The sequence below is a fragment of the Stegodyphus dumicola genome, chromosome 6 (genome assembly GCF_044657685.1).
Source record: "Stegodyphus dumicola isolate Sdum_Otavi_A_Nest chromosome 6, ASM4465768v1".
NCBI classification, from domain to species: Eukaryota; Metazoa; Arthropoda; class Arachnida; order Araneae; family Eresidae; genus Stegodyphus; species Stegodyphus dumicola.
This window is the reverse complement of record NC_140773.1, coordinates 66,045,148-66,070,275: the sequence shown is the minus strand read 5'-3', so window position 1 is coordinate 66,070,275 and position 25,128 is coordinate 66,045,148. Positions and strand designations below refer to the sequence as shown.

At 34.0% G+C, this 25,128-nt stretch overlaps 1 protein-coding gene across 1 annotated transcript in view; it reads right to left on the bottom strand.

The window, feature by feature from the left end:
- LOC146996767 (vesicle-associated membrane protein 3-like) overlaps positions 1-17,905 on the bottom strand; it is a 58,420-nt gene extending 40,515 nt beyond the window's left edge. The window contains exon 1 of the mRNA XM_085817896.1: positions 17,870-17,905. Coding sequence (XP_085674022.1) covers positions 17,870-17,871 — 2 coding nt within the window. The 5' untranslated portion in view covers positions 17,872-17,905. The remainder of the gene's footprint in view (positions 1-17,869) is intronic.
- Between the last annotated feature and the right edge of the window lie 7,223 nt (positions 17,906-25,128).

Sequence of the window (25,128 nt, the reverse complement as noted above, 5' to 3'; positions counted from 1 at the left end):
GAAGTAAATATTAAACACTTATTTCCTCGAATAAACTCCAAAACGAATTAAGCATGATTTAATTCACAATAATAGAAGAGGGCGTTATCTTTGTTGTTGCGAAGCTTAGTTTCTCTAGATTGGCAACAATTTCGCTATTCTGCTAAGTTTTAAATGTAAACAAACATGGCCGCCATGGAAAAATGGTTAGTCTTAGTGGCACTTAAACAACTTTTAAATTGTTGATAATTCTACAAATATTGCATGCAGATTTACTAAAGTCATAAAAACTTTAACCGGCAGATAAGAACAACATAATTCAATCATTTTTAAAGCAAAAAATGCACACTTTACAAACATATAACAATAAAGAAACTGAGATCACTGAGCCGAGTAACAGAGTAGATATATATATATATATATATATATATATATATATAATAGTAGTAGGTAGAAACATCGCTGCGATCTTGCTAAAAAGTTACCAGGAGCTGTAGCCCTACGAAATATTTTAACGCAGTATTACAAAAATAAAAACTAAGAAGAAATTTGTCTGGAAAAACTGGAAAAAAACTGTAAACACGCGAAAAAACTGCCAAAATTAATGCTGGAAGACTTGCTAATGCACGGAAAAATTAATCTGACCGTTGTGACATGTGAGAAGTTAACTCACATGAAAAATAGATCGACGGAAAAAAATATATAAGGAAAGTACAAATAAAAAACATAGATTGATAAAATGCCAATATATAAAAAGTAAAAATTAAAAATTAAAATGAAGACACAAATTGCAACAATACAAAATACAATAATTAAATAGCGGAAAATGGTAAATTAACCCACTCGTACTCTCAATTGGCTTTTCAAGGGAAAAAAAACTGATTGTCGAACTAGGTTAAATACCATTACGCGTTTCGCCGAAACAGACCATTGAAGCTCTTGTTTGATGCGAAAAAAATTTTTTAAAAGAACATTAGTATTTCCGAATATATCTTTTTTGGAATAAATCCTTTTTTGGAGCTTCACTGCTCTGTTCCTTTTTCCCGACGCGTCCGCTGAAATACACATTAGGGTGTAAAAAGCAATTGCAACTCCGAGCAATGTAAAATTAAAATCAAAATTAAAATAGAATAAAATAAATAGCGGTCTGCTATTAGTCAAAAATTACAACAACTTACGGGCTGGTCCTTTAAACCTTAAAGAAGATGGAACTTTTATAAAGAGAATGGTGCTGTAAACAAATAAAAATGCAATGATAATACAATTAAAATGCAATTAAATTTGTAAGAAAACAAACGTCGCAGTGTCTTATTAGGACCAAAAAACATAGACAATAGAAACGAAAAAACTGACCTGAGAGGTTCCGTCCTTTGCATCCGAAAAATTATTTTGGAAAAGGGTGCAAAAAATTCCTCCGTGCCCAAACCAAACTTCCTTATCGTCTAGTGACGTCGTTGGGCGAAACAATAAAATCTGTAGAAGCCCAATGGGTTAAGATTGTAGTTTGGCGGGAATTCTTGTCCCCCCTTTTTTTACAGAGGGTGTGACCGACGAGAAAAGACACGGAAAGAACTCAAAATGGCGTCAGTCAAGTTGTTAGAAGAACAAAACTGTTAAAAATAAGTGAAAATGGCTAATTCAGCTAAAATTACTTATTTTTGGCCACAAACGAAAGAGTAAATTGGAAAAAAAAAGAGTAAATTAAGAAAGGGGGAAAAAGAGTAAAATGGGGGAAAAAACTTTACTTTGTCACAATTTTGGAAAATAACCAAATTCCTCAAAAAATGATTAAAAATACCTTAAAGCTGGCATTAGCCTTACCAATTTTTAGATAATTGGTTTTGGATAATGAAATTTCATGCTTAAAGCCCAAGGGAAGGCACAAAGTGGATGGCTGATTCAGATTATCTAATGTAAAAATTGTATAAATGTACAGATTATTCTCCTACATACATTTTCTTTCCTCCAAAGATTTTGGCACTATACTTTAATACTATTATGTAATAGTTTTAAATTACTTAGGAGGCCAAACTCTACTTTTATTAACAAATCGGGCCTTTTCATTTTTCATAGTAGCTTGACCGCCCTCTAGCTTGAAGAATGACGACTTTTATTAACAAATGACTTTTTTTTTCCAATTTACTCTTTCTTTTGTGGCCAAAAAATAAGTAGGAGGTTTTTGCACCCTTTTCCAAAATAATTTTTCGGATGCAAAGGACGGAACCTCTCAGGTCAGTTTTTTCGTTTCTATTGCCTATGTTTTTTGGTCCTAATAACCCCCTGCGACGTTTGTTTTCTTACAAATTTAATTGCATTTTAATTGCATTTGAATTGTATTATCATTGCAGTTTTATTTGTTTACAACACCATTCTCTTTATAAAAGTTCCATCTTCTTTAAGGTTTAAAGGACCAGCCCGTACGTTGTTGTAATTTTTGACGAATAGCAGACCGCTATTTATTTTATTCTATTTTAATTTTGATTTTAATTTTACATTGCTCGGAGTCGCAATTGCTTTTGACACCCTAATGTGTATTTCAGCGGACGCGTCGGGAAAAAGGAACAGAGCAGTGAAACTCCAAAAAAAAAAAAAAAAAAAAAAAAAAAAAAGGATTTATTCCAAAAAAAGATATATTCGGAAATACTAATGTTTTTTTCCGCATTAAACAAGAGCTTCAATGATCTGTTTCGGCGAAACGCGTAATGGTATTTAACCTAGTTCGACAATTAGTTTTTTTTTCCTTGAAAAGCCAATTGAGAGTACGAGTGGGTTAATTTACCATTTTCCGCTATTTAATTATTGTATTTTGTATTGTTGCAATTTGTGTCTTCGTTTTAATTTTTAACTTTTACTTTTTATGTATTCGCATTTTATCAATCTACGTTTTTTATTTGTACTTTCCTTATATATTTTTTTCTCGTCGATCTATTTTTCATGTGAGTTAACTTTTCACATGTCACAACGGTCAGATTAATTTTTCCGTGCATTAGCAAGTCTTCCAGCATTAATTTTGGCAGTTTTTTCAGTTTTTTTTCCAGTTTTTCCAGACAAATTTCTTCTTAGTTTTTATTTTTGTAATACTGCGTTAAAATATTTCGTGGAGCTACAGCTCCTGGTAACGTTTTAGCAATATCGCAGCAATGTTTCTACCTACTACTATTATTTCATATCTTTTTGCAGCATTATGCGCCAAAAGCTTTTGAGACCAAATAGGTCTTACGTCTAATTACTTGTTAGCTTTACATTTTCTTTTTCAATTATATATATATATATATATATATAATTTACGATTGCAACCAAAATACGAGGTGCACATCTAGATGTTATAGCAGTCCTATATATAAAATTTGAACGTTCTGAGGCTACTCGTTTTTGAGTTATACATACATACGTATGTACGTAGGCACAGATGACACGAAAAATTCTGTTCAAAATTCATTTTAAATCAGTTTTATATTTTTTTGTGGGGGAAAGAGTACTTTATTCTGTCCTTACGTACAGATGTCGCGCAAAAACATCGTTAAACTGAATTCGATAGCGGTGAAAATGGTTATTTTCGTTGAAACATGATGCCTGAAATTTTTCGCGATTGCAATACTTCCTTTTTACTTCGTACAAGGTGGTGTATTTAATTATGGCAAAGCACACGAGGGCTATCTGCCTAAAGGGAAGGATGCCTTTCGTGGAGGACTTTCTAAGGGAAACTGGCTCGTATACACGTTACACATGGGGAAAACCACGAAAACGCCCATGCAGCCAGCCCGTTCGCGGGATTCGAACCTCGGACCGAACTACCAGTGTTCAGCGTCTTTACCGCTCGGCCGCTGGTGGGCCCACTTCGTACAAGGAAGTAAAAATATGGTAACATACCATGTGCATTCAGCGTAATGTTTCGTTGCAACTGCGTTATGTAGATGATCATCTCTAAAAGAAACTGATATTTCTAAGAACATAAGAAAATAGGGGTAGTGATAAATATAATAATCGTTTCTAAGAAAACCGCTCTTTAACCTAGTCGAGACCACTTATTCGCTATTCAAAAAATTTCTAATCAACCTAAAATATCTCAAGTATTGAAAAATCAAAAAATGTGTCAGAAACATGAAAGCTGCACTGCTTTTTGCCATTAAATTCGCGACGCCATCAAGAAAAACAGTTAACGCACTCATATTTATAAGTATATTATGATAGATGAATAAGATGTATTAGGAGATAGTATTTTATGCTTATTTATTTCCTAACATAAACATGAAGTATAGAACAAGCAAAAGACATTTATAAATACAAAAACGTAAGTGATGCCATTTACAAAAAGGGTAATGTTATTTTTAATAGTTCGCTGGCTTTGCCGCAACATCCTCCCCACCCTGGTCAACCTCCAGGGGGATGACGAGCTGCACAGGTCGGGTAATCGTATGTCCATTGGTGCGCAGAACACAAGTACGGACTTTCTTGTCGCGGCCAAGGATTAACTCCTCAACACAGGCCTTTTCCAGGTGTGGCGAGGTCTAACATCTTTTTGTACGTAGTCTCTCGTAGTAGGACAATGTCTCCTTTCCGTATTTTATTTGTTTCAGATGGATTCCGCACTTGATGAAATGTATGCAAGACCATCAAATATTCCTTTTGCCATCTTTTCCAAAAGGAGTCCATCAAATGTTGACGATTCTTCCACATACGATTTAAATTTGTTTCAAGATTTGTGGGGCTGGAAGGAATAGTAGTTAATTTCTTTCCTATGAGGAAGTGCGAGGGTGTTAAAGCTTCCTCAGAGTCATCTTTTATTCCGTATTCGTGGACAATCGGTCTACTGTTGAGAGCGGCTTCAATATCACATAATACAGTGATCAAACCATCGTCATCCAAAAGAGCCTTACCTAATGTTTTCCGAAGGCATCCCTTAATTGAGCCTATCATTCTTTCCCACCATCCTCCCCACCAAACCGCTCGGGGGGCGATGAATTTCCATTTGATGTTGTGGTGGCATAAAACTGTTGTGCCTTGGCAGAGGATATAGTATCATAGAATAATTTCAGCTCTTTTGTCCGCAGCGCAGAACGTTGTGGCATTATCAGTGTACACTGTATGAGGAAGTAAACGTCTAGAGACAAAACGTTGTAATGCAAGTAGGAAGATGTCAGTACGCAGACCGGAAACTATTTCTAAGTGGATAGCTCGAGTTGTAGCACATCTGAAGATGACAATGTAAGCTTTTTAACGGAGTTATTATTTTTTACGTAGAGTGGTCCAGCAAAATCAATTCCGGTAGTTTCGAAAGGAGATGACTTTTGAATTCGCTCAGCTGGTAATGGAGCTTCTATCTGTTCATTTCTCTTTTGTTTCAGTACTTTACATGGAAGGCAAGTCTTTATTACCTTTTTAATGGCTTGTCTTGGTCTTAATATCCAATATTCTGAACGAAGCTGAGAAAGTACAATCCGAACACCGAGATGATGCATTCGTAAATGTGTTTGGCGTATCAGTAGATAATGAGAGAACCTTCCAATAATATGGGGATGTTTTTCAGCATGAGATAAATCAGAAAATTGTAGTCGACCACCAAGAAGTATAATATTGTTCTTGAAGAAAGGGTTAAATTGTTTTATTCTTGATTTCTTTGGGAGTGATTTTCCTGTCAACAGAGCTTCATATTCTGAAGGAAAGGTTTCTTTCTGAACTGTCTGTATCCAATAAATACGAGCGTGATTTAGTTCTGTGGCATGTAATTCACCCACTAACTTTTCTTGTTTCCTACAGTTGTGAATAAAGCGAAGAATCCAAGATGTTACACGTAACAATCGAACGTAAGAACTGTAGTTTCCAGCCTTTATGATTGGTTGACTGAATACGATGTGAAGGGTCTGAACTTTTTCTTTCTTTGCCTCGAAGTTATGATTGTAATCTTTAGAAATAGTATCAGAATGAGGCCAATATTCGAGAGATTTGACTAACCATGGAGGGCCGTTCCACCAAATTTCCAGGTTTTTTAGTGTTGATGGTGAAACACCTCAAGAAAGTTTGTCAGTTGGATTGTCTTTGCCAGGGCAATGTCTCCATTGTGAAGGATTGGTATAGGAAATAATTTCTGTTACTCTGATGCTAACAAAAGTTTTCCATTTGTTGGGGTCATTGCGTATCCATCCTAAGACAACTTGAGAATCACTCCACAATGTTGCATTTGACGAACAGATGTTTTTTTCAGCACAGAAATAGTGCAACAATCGTGTTCCCATCAGGGCCGCCAAGAGCTCCAAACGAGGTAAGGTAACTTTCTTTATAGGAGCTAGTTTGTTGCGATTACACACTAAATTCACATTCGATTGGTCACCTTTAAAGGTAACAATGTACAGAACTGAACCATAGGCACGTTCAGATGCGTCACAAAACACATGAATAGCAAAAGGAACATGTGATGAAATGTCCATGCATCGAGGAATTTGAAGGGAGCAAATGTCATCAAGTTCTTTCACAGCTTCATACCATAAAGTTGATAAATTAGCAGGTAGTAATTCATCCCACTTGATTCCAAGAATCCATGTATCTTGGAATAAGATTTTCCCAAGAATAGTAAACGGTGGAAAAAGGCCTAAGGGATCATAAAAACTAGCAATGCATCGGAGTAACCATCTCTTTGTAAGTGGTTTGTCTGTAGAAACACAGAGGGAAGTCTTGAATGCATGCTTCAAAGTATCAGAAGTTGTATTCCAGCCAATACCTAAGACAGTTGTTTCCGTTTTGTGAGATTCTTCATGTGTTTGTAGTACAACTTTGAGTTTCAAAGAGTTTGTAGCCCATTTTTCCATAGGCAATTTCATTAGAGCCATTAAATTCTTGATCTCGTGATATAGCATTATAATGCGTGATTCAGTTTCCATACTAGCAAGAATGTCATCCATATAGAGATGTTTATCTATCATTGGTGCAGCAAGTGGAAATTCTGCGATATGTTTTGCAGCCAATTCTCGTGTCGCAGCACAGAGTAAAAACGGACTGCAAGTAAGGCCAAATGGTAAACGAGTAAATCTGTAAACAGTTATTTCATCTGTAAAAGTAGTAGGTTGAGATGAATCAGATTTTAATTTGTACCAGAAAAATTTTGTGACGTCCCTATCTTCTTTATGACTGTAAAAAGTGACAACTGTAAAAAAAGCTTGCTTACCATCACATGTAACAGCGAATTCATGCAATCGAAATCTTAGTAGACAACCAATAGATTCAAGAAGAAGATTCGGGTCAGCTTCCATGGTATCCTTCAGTGAAATAATTCCTTGAGCATGCGAGGAAGCATCAAACACAATTCTCCACTTGGTTTCAGATTGCGTTTTCTTTCGTACAGCATGATGAGGAAGGTAATATACTGGCTTCTCATTGGATTCATCTATGGAACAAACTTCAACATGCTTTTGTTCAATGTAATTCAGCATGCATTTGTCATCCTGTGTCTTTAACACATCACTAGATGCAAGTCTTTTTTGAAGAGAATGAAATCTGTTTTCCGCTATAATTTTGTTTGTAGGCAAAGGTGTGACCAATGGTTTTCTAGGCAGAGACACAATTCTTCGATTGTCTTCAGTGTTGTAAGTTTTGTGAAATTCTGATAAAATTTCTTCATCTTGAGTAGTCATTTTTCGTTTCTGCGCATCTTGTATCCCTATGGAGTCTAATTCCCAGAAGCGACGAACCTGATCATTTAAACAATCAGTTTTAACTTGCACACAAACTTTATGGACAGAAGTCTTCTCAGCGATTGTAGTATGTGTTCTTGTTCCACTAAGAACCCATCCAAACACTGACGGTACCATAACAAAAGATTCTGAAAGCTTGATTGGAGCTTCTGTGGAAACAATTCGCCAATAATGATCACCACCAATAAGTATTTCTATGGGCAGTGAAGCGTCATCCGGAGGATCAGCAATTCTCAATCTTTTCTTCTGAGCAAAGTGAACTATTTCTAGTGGAGCAGTAGGATGTGTAGTATAGGAATTGAGCTTTCAAATGCGGAGATCAAAAATGCTTGGTTGCTCCACAAACTTGAAAGTGACAGTTGAACACATGGTGCTACTTTGGTAGACGGTTGCACGGATTTTTGGCGATTTACGTTGGCGCAATTGTTGGCGCGATTTTTACAATCGTCAGCCATCTTGAAAAACGCTGTTTTTACGCATAGTAAAGTATTCGAAACTTAAAATAAAATAAATATCGTTAAAAGTAATGGATTAATTTTTTTGTTGAAAATGTCGTTTTTTAAGATGGCAGGCAAGTGTAAATAAATACATTTACTATGAGTATAAAATACTAAAGTAAGGCTATTATTACTTTCATATAGCAAAAAAGAGAATAAAAACACCGCTATAAAAACATTGTGCCAACGTTGAATTAGATTAAAATATTACTGAAATTGAATATCGAATTAAAAACCATCCTACCAACATTTAAAAGAATTAGAATATTATTAAATTCAAATACTTTAAAATACGTTATATAAAATATAATTAACATTAAAACATATGTGACAATAATTATCTCAGCAATTTTTGAAAGCAGTGTATTAATTTTTTAACACAAATTGAAATATACAATTATAAAATAAAAGAAAAATATGTACTTACATTTTTTTGAGTAATTTAACCTCTTATTTATTGATAAGTACCACAAAAAAATCGAAATCATAATTGAATTGGCTCTTTTAACCATCTTCATCTGTTATCCACATATCTCGCACTTCATTGAAGAAGCAATTAGCGAGGTTTCCGTCAAAAATTTAAAATAAATTTCCTCTGACGCTATTAACAATTTATAAATAAATCTGATTAGGAAAGACAGGTTGGCCAAAATAAGGTCTCAAAGGGCAATTTTTTTATTCCAATACCAATAATTCTTGGTAATTACCAATAACAACATCTCTCCTTCGAAACGGAGATATCCATTCCATTTGAAATCTGAGGAATTCGAAGAGATGAATAATAAAATTTTAAAATGGCGCGGTAATGCACAAATATTCAGTAACCAATCAGGGAGCTGATTACATCACGCATAGAATTAAAATTATTTAAACAATTCTTCATAATAAAATCATTTTTAAGACAAATGCAAAATTAAATTGTATTTTAATATTTAACAGCCATAAATAATGTTTAAAACAAAAGATTAAATTTATAGATATTAATAAAACCAATTACTTTTGTAAGGTGACGTCATTGATTACATCATCCACAACATAAAATTATATAAAATATTATAAAGAACAAAATTTTTATTTCAAATAAAAATGTAAAATTAAATTGATTTTTAATATTTAGAAGCCATAAATAATATTTAAAACACGGAAGTTATGCATAATAAAACACATTATTTTTTTAATAAAATGACAACAAAGTATCGGTTACCATAAATAACTTATCCAGCAATGGGTTTACCATAAGTTGTATTACTCGCCAAAAGAAAAATCGCCAAAAAATCGCCAAAATCCGTGCAACCGTCTACCAAAGTAGCACTGATGTTCTTGTTAAGTAAAAGATTCAAATACTTGAACTGAAAGTGAGGCAGAACTGACAACTTTAAGCTTAAGGTTTTCAATGAGGTTTGTGTGAACAAAACTTCCTTGGCTACCACCATCTAAAATGCAGCGTGTTAATTTAGTAATGCCTGTGGGGCCAGTAACATACACACGAGCAGTTTGCAAATGTGTGAAAATTGTTTTAGGAAAGGTTATATGATTTACAGCACTGTTAGTTATCCGCAGTTGATGGTTTTAAACAGGAGGACAAATAGAAACATGATGCCTTTTCTTGCATTTAGTGCACCGTGCAGTATTTTTTCTTGGGCAGTTTGAAACTCTATTACCACGCTTAGTACACAGAAAGCAGCGATTTGAAGTTTGAAGTTTCTGAACACGAGTATCATAGTCTGTAACAGTTTCACAATATCGAGGCCAATGTCCTGTAGTATCACAAAATGAACAGAATGGTGAAATTTTCTTAAGCTTGAATTCTTCTGTTACATTCTATGTAAAGATCATTTAAATGCGTAGGAGATGGGTCTTGAATAACATTTAAATGTTCTAAGTAATCTAATTGTGATTGGATAATTCGATCTTAATTTCCATATCTTTCCTCTAACAATTTTTTTTTTGTTGTTTCATAGGTGTCTCCTATTACACTAAATCCATCAACAAGGCGTTTAGCTTCACCATCTAAATAACCTCTGCGGAAAACATGTTTATCAATAATAGAAAGATGTGGATTGGCACCTATAGAAGATTTAAACTGTTCCCAAAAACATTGCCACTCTTCAATTTCTCCTGTAAATGACTGTAGTTTAATTGTTGGCAGTTTAACTGTATATGGTTGAGTCATAGGCACTGTAGTAGGAGGGTCGCCAAATGTCATCACTAAATCATTGGTATCCATATTCGAAGCAGTAACATTATTTGCAGTTGTCGATAATTTATTTTGAATAATTTTTCGTGCATTGAAAATTGCGGATTCACCAGTATCTATGTAGTTTTCACACTGCAAATTATCACTTTCATATTCATCGTCAGAAAGGAAGTTGTGAATTTCGTTATCTATTAGTTTCATATCATTTAAAGCAGTTGTTAAGCGATTACAAATATATTCAACTTTCTCAATTGAGAAATCATCGTTCAAAGTATTAATTTCAGTAGAAAAGCAAGAAACATTACTTCGCATGGCTTTCCGCTTTCGGCTCAGTTGCGTCATTTTGTCTACAGCTTCACCGATCGGCGCCATTGCCCGAGTAGTAGAAAAGAACAAAAACAAAACTAAGTTTTAATGTCGGAAGTAAAATAATTCAGCAAGAATAATCCAACAGTAGGAAATTTAAGATCAAGGTCCTGTTTCGTAAATGGTTTTTTCGACACCAGATATTAAGAGTATATTAGTATTTTACGCTTATTTATTTCCTAACATAAACATGAAGTATAGAACAAGCAAAAGACATTTATAAATACAAAGACGTAAGTGATGCCATTTACAAAGAGGGTAATGTTATTTTTAATAGTTCGCTGGCTTTGCCGCAACAAGATGGTTAAAATTTTTTAGAACAGAGCATGCAGAAATCAGTACCTTGAGAACAACACCTCTGCTAAAAATAGTAATTATTTTAACATTATCATAGACTTGAATGGCTTCATTTCTATGTCCGAGTTCATCTATCGTTTTAGCTGGCGGGCGTTGTCGTGCCAGCTTCGCTGCAATATTGACCAGGTATTTGTATTTGGTGAAGATCTGGAGAACGCTCCGGCGAAGAAAGGAGTAGAAGCGGTCTTAAAGAGAACGGCTAGTTCGTTCCTTTAAGTGGGTCCTCTCTCTAATTTTAAGCAATTTGTTAGGAAATCATAAACTAGTTTACCGGTTTTACAATCTTTACTTCCTTCTCTTCGATGGCTCTACACACGAAAGTGGCCATCCTAATCCTGTGGAAAAAAAAAAAAAAAAAAAGCAGTTTTTGTCAGAAAAGACAACGTCAAGACATTGGTGCATCAATTTGCGCGAGATTTAATCGATCATTGTAGGCCCTGACTCTGTGTTGTAGAGTTAGTTTAAAGTCAAAACAATGTTCCTTTCGCTGACAATCCATGGCACTACAGACGTCGTTCCACCATGTATACACATATTTAGCGGTGTACAGTGACGCATTTCCTGACTCACGGTATTTGACATGCCTATAATATCCTTATAAGCATTGTGGACAAGATGCTTGCCAACTCGGACATTGGTGAACGAAAGGCTGTCGAAATATCGCACATCGTTCTCTTTGAGCTTGTTGAAAGACTTATAGATTGCATATTCTCTTAATATTTGATTAACCTGAACAGCAACTGTGCGGTACAAGATTGATACGTTAGCTATTAAATTCTTAGGCGTAAAATATGAGTTCCTTCATCTACATGAGGTATAACACTATCTTCATCACAAAAAGCAACGAGTAAACGCGATTTCCGAATGCAAAAATGCATTTTTTAGAAATAGCGGTTTTTTATGCATTACCGAAGCATAAATTTCACTGTAGAATAAGGAATCCATTTAACGCATACTGCGCAAAATAAATAAATAAATAAAAAGGGGACAGTTCTATATGTTTCCTTCTACTGGGTCGATTGACGAAATTCAAATTGCGTTTCTCGACGTATCGAAAGCGCGACTTAAGATATATATTATATTTACGTATAGCATAGCATTTTCTGAAATGGCATGCCAATTTTATCCATATTTCGATTCTACGACTCAAATTATGCCTACATATTAAATTTTGTAGAATTTAGAACGTAATTTATGGAGGAATTTAAAAATTTATCTTGGCGCAATGTTTTTTAGTTTTCGCCAAGAACAATTCACCCAGCGAACTTCTTAATTTATAGCAACCTATTTTCCTTTCCTTTTTTCAATTGTAAACGAGCGGGAAAAAGTCATCATTCATAATTTCAAATAATTTTAACAAAGTGCGTAAACTACATTTGGCATTATTATCGCTTATAACAAATATGCCAAATTTCAAAACGCGCGACTTTGTAAATTCACCTATATCCTAGGAAATTTTGAATAAAAAACTCTAATTTTTTGCAAGTATACTTAGAAATACATCATCTTTGAGATGATGGTAAAAATTTTATAGGTTACAATTCAAATCTTTTTTTCGAAAAATTTAAACTACAAATTAAAATTACAAATTTTAAAAAAAGAATCATAAAAAATAGGTCAGTTTTACGTGGAATAAACCTAAATTTCAAATTCTGGAAGAAGGAATCTACTAAGTTTAATAAAAAAAAAGGAGATATTGATAAATTTATATCAAATTCACTTAATATTGAGGAGATAAAATTTTGAGGGCTAATTTTTTTAAAAACTACTTGTGCGATTTTTACAAAACTTGCCACTTTGGCATAATTTGAATCGTAAAATCGAAATATAGAAAAGAATTGTCATGCCATTTCAGAAAAGTCCTATTTTGTGTCAAAATATTAGAGCAATTCTATATATAAATCTAATACATATCCTAAGTCGCGCTTTCGAGTCATGAAAAACGCAAGTTGAATTTCGTCAGTCGGCTTAGTAGAACGGGAGACATAAAACTCTCTCTCTCTCTCTCTCACTTTTTTTTTTTTCTTTTTACCTCGCAGTGTACGTAATTTAGCGTAGCTTAATTCATAATTTTGGAACGGTAAGATAATGTCATTACTAATAAATAATAACACATTATATTGCAGACTATACCAATCCGTATACTGTATTGTTAAGATTGTAGGGCTTATATTTATTTTAACTAACATTTATTTTAAGTTTAAACTATCTTTCCTGTCAAGCCTTACTTTCCCCTGGAACTGCCAATGCCAGAATATGTAAATTTTAGTAGAACGCGCAAGGATTCAAATTATCAGCGGAAGTATTATGATTTAAATAGAAGGAAACGAGTTCGGTGTGTGATATTCTTACTTCACGAGCGCGGAGGTAGTTAGCGAGAATTGAAGAACCCCGCGTTTCGGCCTATGTGCTTGGCGGGAAGTAGTGTTAATCGTTCAAGTGAGCTTCAAGTCTGCTGAATTAGCAGCGATATTGTAAAACGCGGTGAGTTAGTTATTTTAGAGAGCCTCGTAGTTAGAGTCTTGTCTTTAGTTTCTTTTCAGGTTATTATTTTTATTTGACCGCCGAGTTGGCGCCGTCTGTAAGCGTCAAGAGCACGCAATTGTAATTTATTACGTTGAATAAAAAGGGACTTAAACCCTTTACAAGACTCTGTGTTTTATACAGTTTCCACAGTCACCTCTTGGTTGCGTGCAAGTTGGAGGCGCGCAACGTTACAAGATAATAATGCAAAATTTATTTTCTAGAATATTTTTTCGCACTAATGGATGAGTTATTTCTCACTTCTCCTAAGTATAGACTCATCGGTGTTCTTACATGTAATCAACGTAACGTAAATAAAAAATTTCACGAAATGAGAGCTGCAACAGAATATCCCTAATGAGAATAAAGAGACTGTTAAAGATTGCGTTGAATTAAATTTAATGGGGAAGCTGGGTATACGGGAAAGGGAGAAGAGTCGGATATTTTGATCACTGATGACCGTATTTCCATGGCGATATTATTTATACCCCTCGTGAAGGAAAGCATCAGGTAAGAAAATCACATTTTGGAGGAGCGGTATGTAACCTGAGAATACATGAGGTTCCGTGGTTACAACCATTAGAAAAGTTTATACATGTGCATATAGGCATGATTACTTTGCGAATACAGTGCTTAGCTTGTTTCACGCTGGTATTCACATTAGGCCAGAGGGTGTTCATTACTTGGCGCACATTTTTAAACTTCCAAGGACTTCGCTGTGAGCCGCGGTTACTAAATTCGCAGATACGTGGTACGACTGTACTGCATGCTGCTTATTCTCTAAATATTGTTGCGCACTGTGCCACGCTGAGATGTAACCTGGCAATATATTTTTAGTTTTATAAAAGAAATGTGTAATGCTAAAATGTTACAATTAGCGATTTATTCAAATTTAATGTTAAAATGCTTAGTCGTTTTATAAGCAATGATTCACTGGTTATCAAGTAATGATGAATGTCACAGTTTAAAACAGCCGTAAATAGAGAAAATTATTATTTCACGTGTAAGTTTAAATTGACGGCAGTGAAAAACGCATGATCCTATATGAAGTAAAAGGATTGTGCAGTCGTTCAGAAATGTTTGGAAATGCAGTAATAGAAGTTTTCAAAAGATTTGTTTTTAGTAGCACTAATATGACAAATAAAAAGGGTTAAAAGTATTAACATGAATATCTCTACGACAATAAAATTATATCAATTCTTAAATTCAGTTGGAATCCTTCTTAACCACTTCTGTACTTCTAAATGTTTTAAAGAACACTTAAATACTTAAGTCCCATTCCCAAACAAAGGTGAGTTGGTGCATCAGCGTCCGAGCGGCAAAGTCGCTAAACTCTGGTAATTCGGTTCGGGCATTGAGACCCGGGGAATGGAATGGCTGAATGGGCATTTTCGTGTTTTTCTCCATATGTGACGTGAATACGAGCCAGTTCCGCTCTAAACGTCCTCCACAAGGCATTCCTTCTTTTTCGTATAGTGCGTGATGGTGGAGCACATAATTAAATAAAAGTAAGTTGAATTTCGATACTATACTGTATAACCGATTCGGAATGTATTAAAAAATGTATCTTTATCGTTATTGAATTTACTAGTATTTTCATTTTTTTCACAAATATTATAATTCCTCATTATTCGTTGTTTTATTAGCTATTTTTTTCATTTATTGGGTCATCTCAAAAGTTCTGCAGTATTCACATTGAAGCACATTTCTTTGTAATAATTCTATTATGGGTTGTTTGAGGCGGAATTTAAGTACCGTTTTAAGTCTTTGCTTCAGTTTACATAGTTCTATCTTGTGTTGTGGCATAATTTTTGTGTTGTAATTTTGTGTAATAATTGTAAAACAATTATCATGTGTTGTTTAATGCAGGGCTCAAAATAGAGAATCCAAAAATGTATTTTCGGAGTATTATACTCTTTTATTTAAATCCATTTCTAATTAGACTGCTCTTAAAATTTGTGTTATGTATGAGGAAAGTGCTGTTTCTAATGGCACAGTTCGAAAGTGGTTTTAGAAGTTTAAACTTCGAATTTTCAGCCTTCAAGATGATGCTAGCTCTCGTTGACCATCCTCTGCGAACAAGGCCTTATTAAAAGATGCCATCGTTGAAAATCCAAGTTATACACATCAGGAGCTATCAGAGAGAAAAAATATTACAAAAATACATCACATGGTCATTTGAAGAAGACTGAGTTTATTCTGAAAACTGTTTTGTTCCCAAAAGGAAAATTTTAAATCAGATCGAATCAAAGCGTCCAGAACTGACCGATGTTCGATGACAAGCCTCAGCCCCACATTTCGATGTATGTCGGAGAAAAATATACTGAGCATTGTTGAAATGTTTTGTGTCAACCCCCGTATTCATTAGACCTTGCGTTCTCGGATTTTCATCTCTTCAAGACGCTTCAAAATTCTCTAAATGTCTTGGAGTTCAATTCTCTGGATAATGACAAACAATATGTCGATAACTTCTTTGGGAGTATACTTTATTACTTTTAACTTAACAAAATTCTTTTTATTTTGCGAATATTTTTTTTAAACGAACTTTTCCAGCAAATGGCAGAAAGTCATAGAATAAAATGACGCTAAAGTGGTTCAATGAAAATTTCTTATCTTTTTGCACTGCTTCATATGTATTTATCATAAAAAAGAAAACAAAAAGCGCAAAACGTTTCGGGGGATAACCCTATATTTATTTATACTGCACCTTTCTAATGTTTTCCCGCAAAGGCTTAAACACTTCTAATTTTAGAAATTAAGCTCTGAGATAAATTTCTTACTAATTGCTTAAAAAATATACGAAATAATTCTGAAAAATTCTAAGGAAAAGCGAAGATACTGGTCGATGAAGAATACAAAGCATTTTGAGCGGAAGCAAACATTTCCTTCCACCACCGACGTAAATGAGGAAGAGTATGTTTTGAATAACTAAGATGCAAATGAATAAGCAATGCAAAGATTCGTATGGAACTGAGACTTTCTTGAAAAATTTCTAAAATGGCTATTGGCATATGAACTGGTATATCGCAAATTTGAAATTTTGCATGATTTTAAAAAAATGTTTTACTGGAAAAGTAAGAAATTGTATTATAGATTTTTGTAAATCTTTTATTCATTTGAAGAAAGTTTTGCTTGAAGAATATATTAGTTTACAGATTATTATAATCAAGATAAAACATGAAATTATAAGTAACATTTATACTTCTAGTTGAGAAACTTTTATAGATATGTATCCGAATGTATATTAAGAATATTCAGAAGTACCGCTTTTACAATCCTTACGTCTAAACAATCATTTTCTTGTTTTTGGAAAATACAAAATAATTTAAGATCGAACAATATTTGAGATAAGATTAAACGATTTAGCAATTTATGCAATAGAAGTTGACTTACTCAACAATATTTCTTTTGATGACATAATTAAAAGGTTTGACAGAGAGAAAGTTAATTATGAAAATTTTTAATTAAGACCTAATCTATTAGAAACCTAACAGTTATTTTCTTGTATTTATTGTATTTTATTTCTTGTATTTATTATTTCTTGTATTTTCTTGTATACTATTTTTACATATTTTTTTGTCTTTTGCGCACCTTTTTACACATTGGAATTTCATAGAATAATTCATTAATACTTGTGTATCTTGTTTATAATTATTGAAAATAAATATTTCTGGCTTGTTCTTGCTCTAAATAATACTCATGAATTGATTTAAATAAATAAAACAGAAAAGTAAGTGTAACCTAAGGCCATCGAAATAATAAAATCACCTCTAATAAAATATGATTTAGCTGCATTCATAAAAATTCCCACACGTTTAAATAACAATTTGAAAAAGAAAAAGCAAGTATGCGACATAACATTTAACATATGAATTATTTTGCAATGCAAAACTACAAATGTATGCAATTCTAACTGGCTTCATTAAACATTTTATGATGAAACGGGTTATTCTTTATTTCTAGAAACTATCATCAGCTATGGATAATCCTCATCATCCATATTAAATCACGAATCTCAGCTATACATGCAAACAGTTACTTTATATATATGTAGGTATTGTTCTGTTATCGGGACCGGCTCCAGAAATGTATGTTGTGTGTATATATATGTTTATTCATATATACTTATATTACATGCATACATGAACACATGCATCCCCTCATTACATGCATACATACATAGATACATCTGTGAATCCGGTCCTGATCACTAAGCACTACTTATATATATATATATGTGTAATAAACGAATTAAAAAAACTTACATATTAGCGCGTAAAGCTGAGTAGTATGTTCGAGAGAACGCATAGAGAACTGTGACTGAATTTCAAGTCGACCGGAAATTTTAAGTGATTTGCTTTGGTGACGTCAAATTAACGTATTTAAACCCCGCCTCTCAGATCTGTGAAAATATTCTTGATAGATTTATGTCAAAAATTAATTAGAGTTTAGGTAAGGTAACTTAAATGGTTCCATTTGAACGAAATCTCCATTTATATATGAAAAATACTGGACGAAATATTTGATTTTTTTGAAGAGAGAATGAGAGAGAAAGTCAGAGAAAGCATATTTTATTTATTTATTTCTAGTGGGGATAGTTTTACGGAATTATTTTTGTTAGTAAGCCATATTTTATTATATAGGAAAGTAAAACTTCACTTGAAATTTGAGCAATAAACAAGATTCATCCTAATTTAGAAACAAAATTATAGATTTGCTTCTAAATTAGGATATGCAGTTTAAAAAATAGAACCATGCATCTTTTGATGCTTGTCTAAAATAAAAAGATATTGCTACATATTAACATTTGCAAACTATGATTAAATGTGTATTTTATACTTAATATATACAAATGCTATCACAAATAAGGCAATTTTAAAACAAATTTAGAAGATCTACGAAAAAATAAATGTAAAAGAAATGGAATCCGCGGCTAAGATATCAAATTTGTTAATTTTAATTAGTGCTATTTATCAAAGTTAATCAGTATTGTATAACATAGTTGAGTACCCTAAGAATTCATAAAACGCTCATAGTTCATTCTGCGTTTTAATCAATATTGTAGAAAGCAAATTAGTTGCCAAAATGTAAAGCTCTGATAATTTCCTATGATTTGATTCACAGTAAATCAATAAACTGACAGTATGTGATCTATGTTGGATATAAAGCTAAGCAGAAAAAAAATTTGAAAGTAGTTCTATTTAAAAGGATATTACAATATAAAATTAAACAAGCTGCCCTAATCAATATAGTAATTAACTTTGCTGGCTGCCTTATCGCTGGACCCATGTTCGAAACCCTGACAAGGTTTGGATGTTTGTAAGTGTAAATCTTTGAACACGTGGCACTTAAAATGACGGCCAGTCGAAAGTCTTCTCGGGTGATTCTGAGGTAGTGGAAGAGACGAGTGAGACCTCTGGATTCACCCTACATGGAATTATCTTTTTAAAAATGAGACGGAACTGTGCAAAGTAATACTTCATCTCTACTGCTCCGAAGGTTTAAGTCATTAGGGTTCTTTTTCGGAGCTGGAGACGTTAAAAATGAGCAATGCCCTCGCCGAGACTCGAACCTGAGCCTCTCGAATACGCGTCGAGTGTGCTACTGTTATACCACAAAGGCAGAAGGAGGGAGAAAGTACCTTATATACTCTTCCCTTTTGAAGAGCGACTGGGGATTAGGGGAATCAATTGAAAAATTCTGGTGGTAAGGAATCATCTTTCACCGCCTTTTAGTTCGGGCGCCACTGTAAAGTCATTTGGTTTTTCTTGGTGCTGGAGACGTGAAAAATGTGCAGTGCCCTAGCCAGGACCCGAACTTGGACCTCTCGAATATGCGTCGATTGTGCTACCGTTACACTACGAAGGCATGCTGAAAGAAGGGAGAAAATACCTTATAAAGTTTCTGCCAACGACAGACGCGCTCCTAGCCACGATAATAATAAAATTCATGATGTTTTTGCAAACAAGTGAGATGAACCACAACAGCAAAGTTAGCCCCTCACCAAACAAAAATTACTTTAAACTAGGGTAAAGATTTAATAAACCTTTCGAATTTTTTCCCCTGCCCAGCAGTGACCATATACGGTCGCCTTCAAAATCGTTAGAATTTTGTTCGAAATCTATCAAAATCGTTAGAATTTTATTCGAAATTAAGACCACTTTGGTTAAATTTAAGATTTTACGTCAGAGAATTTCATGCCCGCTGCGATATACTGATATTTAAAATTAAGAGAATTTTTCCTTTTGGTCGGTATCTCTAGAACTGACAGATTTCTAATGAAATTTGGTAAGAGCGTATAATAAAACAGTATATGCTTACAACAATCACGGTATGCGCGCATGATCTGCGTAAGACTGAACGGCGCAAAAAGGTCTAAAGAAGGGATGAAAAGAGAGAGGATATGGTGCACTTCCAACTATAATATAGCTCTCACAACGTCACTTTTTACAAGAAACGAGACAGATTATGAGTTCCTGTGACAATCGGTCCCCTTCCTGCACCAATGATGTTTTCAGATCTTGGAGGGGGGGGAGAATTCCAAGAACTTTCCAGATATGTTCTATGAGATTTAGGTCTAGAGGTTTGTCTGGCCAATCCATCTTGATAATATTCTTACTTTTTAACAATTAATCCACTAAATTAATCTTTTGTCGACGAGAGTTATCATTCAAAAATATGAAACATAGACCTTGAAAAGACGAACATAGAAATCTGCGATCTCGTCTGTTTGTGAGAAGATAAACTGTTTTCGTCATGGATCACTTCTGCGTACATGAGATCCGTTTAGCATTGCCCAGAGAACATCCGCTTTGAATAAAATATCAGTTAGATACCTTATTCTTCGCATGAGACTCTATTCAGTCTAACCCACCGATTCTTGATGCATTTTTATCTGCAGATAGCTAAAGACTTACTACTTATCCTCTAACATACAAGAAAGTGACCAGTATAGCAGCGAAGGTTTGATGGTCTAAGTAGGCACGCTACTGGAAGGGTGCACATACCTTACGTGTGCTTGACAGATGCTCTGTGATTTCTGCGAAGTATAGGGAAGAGATCTTTAAGCCATATAATCTTTCCAGAAGTGCGATTAGCTGTCAGTTCACTTTTATGGATGACAACCCTCGTCCACATGGAAGATGATTTTCTGTAATATGAGGATACTAACCGCATTGATTGGCCAGCCAGATCTCTGCATCTAAACCCTACGGAATACATCTGTGAGCTTTTGAGAGAAGAATTACAACATGCCAATTCACTACCCAAAACATCTAAACCTCCAAACAGCTCTACTATTAGGAGTGAGACCGACTCTTATGGAGCATTTCTCATTTCCAGTATGTACTCACGCTCTGAGAGCTCTATGAATGTTACAGGGAACCATATTTCCTTTTAGCCACCTTTTTTGTTCTATCTTGCAGCTTCTGTTTTAGGCCTTTCTGCGCCTCTATTTTAGAACTTTTCTGAGCATGAAGCTTACTATTATTCTTATATAGTTCATATTTTTGGTATTATATCAATCTATGCCCATACAAATTTTATTAAAATAACATCAGTTTCAGAAATATCGACCAAATGTGAAAACGTCCCTTAAATACGAATGTAGTTTAATATCAAGAACCAGTGAGTTCTAACGGGCACTGGAGTAAAGACTCAGCAGCAGTCTGGTACAAGTACAGATAGGCAGATACCGTTGGTCGTAAAGGTATATGCTGTCGCTTTAACTGTGCAGTCCCGTCACAATTTAGATTATTACCATCAAACCACTCGAGAGGACTTGCCAGTATTTTAAATTCCCTCGTGCTATGTGAGGAGCTATACACTTAAGAGTATCCATGCTTCCTTCGGGATTCAAAGCCTGACCTAAATATATGGCAGTCGGCATCGAAAGCCAGTATAGCGATCAAGGAGACAGCAGTAGTCTAATAGGTCAGAGCAAGATAATAAATAAGCTTATAGGACATCGGAATTTTATCATATGGTGGTATAGGTACTATCCCGTGATACTACTAATCCAATAAAGTATCCGAGAGAGGCTCCGTGCTATCTTTTTATTGCATTTTCATCCAGTTATTATTTATAAGGATATTTACATTAAAATTAAAACAGTACTTATATTTTACTGTAAAACATTATTTAAAAATATTTCGCACTAATATAAAAACAATTTCTTAATAATTATTGCTGATAAATATCTTAACTTTGTAAGGATTATGTTAATTTTATTAACAGTTAAATTTTAAGTTCCTTTACTGTCAAATTCTTAACTTCAACTTACTATTCCCGGGCAGAACATAGTTTTAGAATCAATCTAAATACACAATGAGGAAGAGCGGTATTTAACCACGAAGTTCTACTTGCTGAGTGAGAGAGAATCAGAGTTTCTGATTTGCGCGCGTCTGCCTTTGGCTACTCTCTCTCAAAGCTGTTATTACTCTCGGCGGTACTCAGGCCCTTGATAGCTTCGCAGCCATCTCGTGTTTAAGGGGCCAACTGCATTAGAACTTTGATAGCTTCGGCTGTATCTCTTTAGTTAAAAATTAGTTTAAATTTACTTCTTGTCTCTTAAGTTCAAGCCCAAGTGTCGGCTTTTATTGTACACTCCAAGACGGAGTTCTGTTAAATCTTATTGGAATAATAAAGGGTTAGTTACCTTCCATCTTGTTGTTTCTTGTCACATGAACTTAAAGCGATTATGCGCTTAGCAGTTCTTCAGATTCTTCACATTCAACTGTAAATTAGCACTTACAAAGTGAGGAATCCCACAACTTTTTCCGGAAAATATTTTACAGTACTGTTGACGTTGTGATGAAATTTTGATTTATTTATAATATATTTTTGAAACTCGAATTCGTTTGTAGTTGGTCTAACACTATATGATGTCTTTATATTACAGGGCATGCCAGGAAGTAGTGCTCTGGTGTGCCTCTTTCGTAGCACATACTGTTGCTTGGGGAAGAAATATTTCTCTCATAGCAACAAGTGGGTAAGGGACGAGTCTAGATTTGAACTAATTTACTGAGGGTGTTATCGAGACATCTTCCCTGGATTTTATTTATTTTCTTGTGCGCTTTTTTCTTAGATATGTCTCTAGGCATTTTAAGTTCAAAACTCCACAATCAGATTTAATACCTGAATCTTTAGCTTGGCAATCGACATCTTTGTTTTCGGCATTCCCTGGAAGGACCGAAACAAACAAAATGCTAATTTGGTTATTTTCTTGGAGGAGATGAAAGATTTCTTCTGCTACTTTAGAAGGTTATTTGAATTTCGATATTGCAAGGAGCGAAAAAGAATCTGACTAGATTATGAGCTGACTGCATCTATTAATAATTACAATTTATATTGCCTTTTTAATAGTCGTTTAACTTTCCGCTTGAAAAATTGCATTTTCTGATCACAGACGTCCTTTGCATAGTATTTTTAGATTTTCGGCTTTATGGAAAATACAGGTTGATCTCATTTTTAATCTGTTTTCTCATCTATTTGTATATGCTACTTGGTACATTTTTGTTGATATGCAGTGATGGGCATCATCAATTACCAGTAGGATGATAAATTTCCTATTCTAAGTGTGTTCTAATAAAAGAACTGTGTGCCTCACACTTCTTCATGCCGTATTGAAAGGTTTTGGTTTGGTTTATTTAATTACGACAAAGTACACTAGGGCTACCTGCCTAAAGGGAGGGATGCCTTCGTGGAGGACTTTCTAAGAGAAACCGACTCGTATACACGTTACACATGGAAAAAACCACGAAAACGCCCATGCAGCCAGCCCATTCACGGGATTCGAACCTCGGACCACCAGTGTTCAGCGACTTTACCGCTCGGCCGCTGGTGGGCTCCGTTGTGAAAGGACCAGTGCTTAATTTCTAAAATTAGAAGTGCCAAAGCCCTATGCAAGACCGTCGGTGAAGAGGAACAAGAGTAAATAAATAAATGAAATGGCAATAAAAATTTAAAAATTAAATAATTAATTCATAATTATTAAATAAATATTGATTATTAATATATGTATTGCTGTCTAATTAATAATTATTGTTCAATTAATTAATAATTACATAATTAAAGATTAAAGTAAGTAAATGATTAAAATTAAACTAAATGTACAGAGATAAATTAAAATGTAATAAGCAATTTTTAATATAATTTTATTACTAAGAATAAAATTTTCGAGATCAGATTTCTTCCGAAATTGTTTTTCAGTTACATAAAAGAAGTGCCGGAGCCTTCTTATCTACAGCTCCGGTGCGATCCGTCTAGAATTAGGATTTATCTAAGAATTAAGCGACAAAAACTAAGAAGTACCGCAGCCTGGCTCCGGTAATTCTTAGTTTTTGGGAAAGAAGTTTTTGAAGACGCTATATATATATAGTGAAAATTTTAATTATTCTTAATCTACGTTAAACATATGTTAATGTGCTACATTAATGTATTTCGCTTACAATTTCGTGTACAATCTTCTTTTTGGATTATTCAAGACTTTGATGATGGTCAGCACTATGGAGAAGATAAAGTACGAAAAATTAATCTTTTACTTATTTTATTAATTTATTGCATAAATATTTCAAAACAGTATAGATATTCACAAGCTCTTTAAAGTAGAATTTGATTTAGGAGAATTTACCAGAATACGGAGTAGTTAGGAAATCAAAGTTATTCGGATCACATATGTATCCGTATAAGGAAGCTTGATTTATGACCTGTAAAGTTTTTGTTTTTGAACACTTATACCTCCAATAGAAGATCAACGCAGCATTGGAAGTGTGCAAAAAAACATACAAACTGTAGTTCAAAAGACCCCCATAGCACAAAACATCCTCAGGATGTCCTATTTAAGTCGCAATATCCCGGGACATACTTAGGATGTCCTAAGGAGGTTGATTCTCAGATGTCCTGAGGAGGTCGTAATTTAACATCCTGAGGATGTCTTATTTAAGTCGCTATGTCCCGGGATATGACAGGATGTCCTGAAGATGTTGATTCTCAGATGACCTGAGGAGTTCACCAATTTCACATCCTGAGGACATTCATTCTGCATTGTCCGGAGGACTTTCGTTGTCAAACATTTTGAGGATATTTGTTCTCAAATTTACCAGTTTTAATTTTTTGACATTGCACATCTGAAACTTGCACATTATTTTATTTTCCATATGTATTTTACTAAGTTGTTTCTAAATGCTGTACATTAAAAATATTGATATAATTGATGATTTATTCTTGTTATTTTGTTATTAATTTTAACTGCTATTTTTTCTGACGTTTTAAAAAATTTATTTAGTTATGGAAAAGATTTTTTTCAATGGATTAGCATTTTCTAGAATATTTGCAAAATTCTAAATAACATATTTTTTTTTATAAAAAATGTATAAATTACATGTATAATTACTTACAGATTACAAACCCTACTACAAATATAGGTAAAATTAGATATATATATATTTAATTACGGAAACGATTTTTTTTTTTAAATTTGGGTATAGAGACATAAGGTATTTTTTTGGAAGCAGGAAACATGAAA